Genomic DNA, 4,814 nt, shown 5'->3' with positions numbered 1-4,814 from the left:
CAACGCTCATTGAGACTGGTCAGGGCTTCTAAGACCGAGTCTGTTGAGTTAGCTACACACAAGTTACGACATGTTGCGATTAATTGGTATGAGTCCTGGGAGCTGTCCAGGGGTAAGGGTGCTCCCCCAACTATATGGGATGAGTTTATAGCTGCCTTCCTCAGCCACTTTTTGCCCCTAGAGCTGCGGCAGGCGAGAGTTGATAGATTTTTACAGCTGAGGTAGCGAGGCAGGAGTGTTTGAGAGTACAGCTTGGAGTTTGATTCTCTTGACCGATATGCACCTACTATTATAGCTGATATGGAGGACAGGATGCATTGGTACATGATAGGGTTGGATCGTTATTTGGTCGACAGATGTATGGCGATGGCATCTCAAGTTGGTATAGATGTTGGCCGACTATAGGCCTATGCACAGGGAATGGAGGACCAGCATAGGGGAGATCATTCTGGTAGAGATCATGACATGAGGTTGTCCAAGAGGTCCAGATTAGCGGGGTATTCTGGAGATTTCTGAGGCGGGCAGCCTCAGTAGTAGTTTGGTAGATATATTTCTCCATTAAGCCAGAGTACGCAGTCCGCCGTTAGATGACTTAATAGTGCAGGGCCATCTTGGGCCGACCAGAGTTCCAGAGCATCAAGTCTATAGACAAGTAGAGGTTCTGGTCAGTCCAGGCCCCCTATGTCTCGGTGTTCTTATTGTGGGAGATCACATCCCAAGGAGTGCTACCGAGCTACAAGAGCCTACTTTTCTTGCGTCCATCAAGGCCATATCATGCAAAATTGTCCTTTGGCAAGTGGTGCGGGTGGCACAGTTCAGCAGACAGGATCAGCTGTTGGTTCATCGTCTACCCCTCCAGCTACACGTCTTGTGGGATGAGGTGTGCCGGCACTGCCGGGTCGTGGTCGAGGCCATGGTGGGGTTTCTGATTCTAGCGGTCCTTCGAACCGCATATATGCATTGGCTAGCCGCCAGGATCAAGAGGCATCGCCAAATGTTGTCACAGGTACATTATTGGTTTTCTCTCGATCTGTATATGCATTGATTGATCCAGGATCTACTTTATCATATATCTCTCCGCTCGTTGCTAGTAAAATCAGAATAATTCTTGAACCTATAGAGCCATTTGAGGTAGCTACACCAGTTGGGGATTTTATTATAGCTAGGCAGGTATATAAGGATTGTTCTGTGATTATATGTGATCATTGCACTAAAGCTGATTTGGTGAAATTAGGTATGATCGAATTTGATGTTATTATGGGGATGGACTGGTTAGCTTCCTGTTATGCTAATGTCGACTGCCGGAAAAAGGTAGTCCGATTTCAATTTCCAAGGGAACCAGTGGTAGAATGGGCAGGGAGTACAACATCGCCGAGGGGTAAGTTTATTTCACACCTCAAGGCTTAAAAAATGATTCAAAAAGGCTATATTTATCATCTGGTTCGGGTATACGATACTAAGGCCGAGATACCTGTTCTCCCATCAGTTCCGATAGTCAATGAATTCCCAGATTTATTTCTGGATGAGTTTCTAGGCCTTCCCCCTGAATGGGAGGTAGAGTTCACGATAGATTTGCTGCTGGATACTCAACCTATATCCATCCCTCCGTATAGAATGGCGCCGACAGAATTTAAAGAATTAAAGGAGCAACTGAAAGACTTATTAGACAAAGACTTCATTAGGACCAGTACATCGCCCTGGGGAGCGCCGATATTATTTGTAAGGAAGAAAGACGGGTCACTACGGATGTGTATTGACTACAGACAATTAAATAAGGTGACCATAAAGAATAAATAACCCGTTCCACGAATTGATGATTTATTTGATCAGTTGTAGGGTTCCAAATATTTTTCGAAGATTGATTTATGTTCGGGCTACCATCAGGTATGGGTACGAGAGGCAGATATTCCGAAGACTACTTTCAGGACCCGATATGGGCATTATGAATTCAGGGTGATGTCTTTTGGGATGGCTAATGCTCCAGCAATGTTTATGGACTTGATGAATCGGGTATTTCGGTCGTACCTTGATATGTTCGTGATTGTATTTATTGATGATATTTTAGTTTACTCACAATCAGCAGAAGCACATTCCAATCATCTGAGAACAGTACTCAGCATACTTTGGCAACAAAAATTATATGCTAAATTCTCTAAATGTGAATTCTGGTTAACCTCCATGGCATTCCTGGGGCATATTGTTGGAGCAGATAACATTCAAATCGATACACAAAAGATTGAGGCTATAAAGAATTAGCCTAGGCCTACCACACCAACAGAGGTATGCAACTTTTTGGGGTTATCTGGGTATTACAGAAGATTTGTAGAAACTTTTTCTTCTATTGCGGCACCCTTAACAAAGCTAACTCAAAAGGCATCAAATTTTCATTGGACTGACGCTTGTGAATGCAATTTTCGATTGCTAAAGGAAAACTTGATTACAACTCCAGTTTTAGCTCTTCTAGAGGGGTTGGAAGGGTATGTCGTTTATTGTGATGCTTCGGGTATTAGGATAGGTTGTGTGTTAATGTAGCACGATTGAGTCATAGATTATACTTCTCGGCAGCTCAGACCGCATCATAGAAATTATCCCACTCATAATTTAGAATTAGTCGCGGTGATTCATGCCTTGAAGATATGGCGGCATTATTTATATGGGGTCCACATTAATATTTCTATGGACCACAAGATCCTGCAGTATATTTTTAAGCAAAATGAGCTAAATTTGCGGCAGAGAAGATAGCTTGAATTATTGAAAGATTATAATGTCGATATTTTGTATCATCTGAGGAAAGCCAATGTGGTAGCTGATGCACTTAGCCGCAAGTCCATGGGCAGTTTAACCGACATGCCACCAGAAAAGAAAGAATTGGTTCATGAGATTCATCAGTTAGCCAGTCTTGGAGTTCATTTGGCCAATTCTGGAGATACCAGGATTTGTATCCGAGATGTTGGTGAATCATCACTTATGGAAGAGGTAAAACGGCGGCAGTTCAAGGATCCCAATATGTTATAGTACAAAGATGTGGCTTTTAACAAAGAAAGGACTCAGTTTAAAATTTTGTCTGATGGGGTATTATTATGTGAATGCAGGATATGTGTACCTGACATTGTAGGGCTGCGGTAGTAAATAATAGGCGAGGCACATAATGCCCAATATTCTGTTCATCCTGGATCCACTAAAATGTATCATGATCTCAAATGTTTGTATTGGTGGGATGGGATGAAAAGAGACATTGCAGAGTTTGTGGGTCAGTATCCTAACTGTCAGCAAGTCAAGATCGAACATCAAAAGCCCGTTGGATTACTACAGCAAATGGAAATTCCTGCTTGGAAGTAGGAAATAATTAATATGGATTTCGTTATAGGATTACCACGCACTCTATGTAGGTATGATTCTATTTGGGTTATTGTTGACAGATTGACAAAATCAGCCCATTTTCTTCCTGTCAGGACTACATATTCGGTTGGGGATTATGCTAGATTATATATTAAGGAGATAGTAAGTCTCCATGGAATTCCTGTATCTATTATAACCGACAGAGGTGCCCAATTTATGGCTAACTTCTGGAGATCGTTCCAGGAAGGATTAGGGACTCAGGTGAGTCTTAGCACCACATTTCATCCTCACTCTGACGGATAGGACGAGTGCACTATTCAGACGCTAGAAGATATGTTGCGGGCCTGTGTAATTAATTTAAAAGGTAGCTGGGATGATCATTTGCCACTTATTGAATTTTCTTATAATAATAGCTACCATTCCAGCATTCAGATAGCGCCGTATGAAGCCCTGTATGGTAGGAAGTGTCCCCGATTGGTTAGTTTGATGTGGGCGAGACTAAATTAATTGGGCCAGATGTGGTACAACAAGCAGTTGATAAGGTAAAGCTTATTCAGGAGTGGTTATTGGCTACCCAGAGTTGACAAAAATCATATACAGATAAGCGATATCGACCACTAGATTTTCAGATTGGCGATTGGGTATTTCTAAAGGTGTCGCCCATGAAGGGTGTGATGAGGTTTGGCAAAAAGGGTAAGCTTAGTCCGCGGTATATCGGACTTTATCAGATTACCCGGAGGATAGGCGAAGTAGCCTATGAGCTAGACTTACCATCCGATCTGGAGGCAGTGCACCCAGTTTTTATGTATCTATGCTTCGTAAATGTGTTGGTGATCCTTCCAGAATATTCCCTATAGAAGATGTACAGATAACTGAAGAGCTATCTTATGAAGAACAGCCCGTAGCCATTTTAGATCGGCAGGTGAGAAGATTACGCACAAAGGATGTACTCTCTGTCAAGGTTCTGTGGAGGAACAATAACCGAGAGAAAATGACCTGAGAGGCTGAAAGCGAGATGAAGAAGAAATATCCACACCTGTTTCCTATGCCGTTAGGTAACTTAAATTCCTTAATTGATTACATTAATTAGTAATGAATTATGTGTGCCTCCCATATAAAGAATCCAACCCATAAGGCTAATTTAACATTCGGGGATGAATGTTCTAAAGGAGGGGAGGATGTTACATCTCACACATTTGCGCATTCGGAAAGAGGAAAAAATATTTTTGGCTTGCAAAGAATGAGGTTGTAAATTATTTTATTTATTTTAATTAGTACCAGTGTGATGTTCATGGAAAAATTGGTGTGGAAATATGGAGGAAGGCCGAGGGAAAAATTCAAAATTTTGGAAAACTAGTTTTGTGAATTACTAGTAAGACTTATAGTTTTGGGCTCAAAACAAAATAATAATAATAATAAGAAGAGTTGAGGCCCAAAGAATGGAAGGCCCATTACCCATATATCATCTATATAGA

At 41.7% G+C, this 4,814-nt stretch overlaps 1 protein-coding gene across 1 annotated transcript; it reads left to right on the top strand.

Annotated features, from left to right (window-relative positions):
• Nucleotides 1–3,183: 3,183 nt before the first annotated feature.
• LOC129899786 (uncharacterized) lies at nucleotides 3,184–4,339 on the top strand. Its single transcript, XM_055974802.1, has 4 exons — nucleotides 3,184–3,335; nucleotides 3,453–3,600; nucleotides 3,969–4,048; nucleotides 4,183–4,339. Exons 1-4 carry the CDS (start codon nucleotides 3,184–3,186, stop codon nucleotides 4,337–4,339), a joined length of 537 nt encoding a protein of 178 aa, XP_055830777.1.
• Nucleotides 4,340–4,814: the final 475 nt, after the last annotated feature.

The sequence above is a fragment of the Solanum dulcamara genome, chromosome 8 (genome assembly GCF_947179165.1).
Source record: "Solanum dulcamara chromosome 8, daSolDulc1.2, whole genome shotgun sequence".
In the NCBI taxonomy this organism is placed as follows: domain Eukaryota; kingdom Viridiplantae; phylum Streptophyta; class Magnoliopsida; order Solanales; family Solanaceae; genus Solanum; species Solanum dulcamara.
This window is presented reverse-complemented; position numbering and strand designations above follow the sequence as displayed.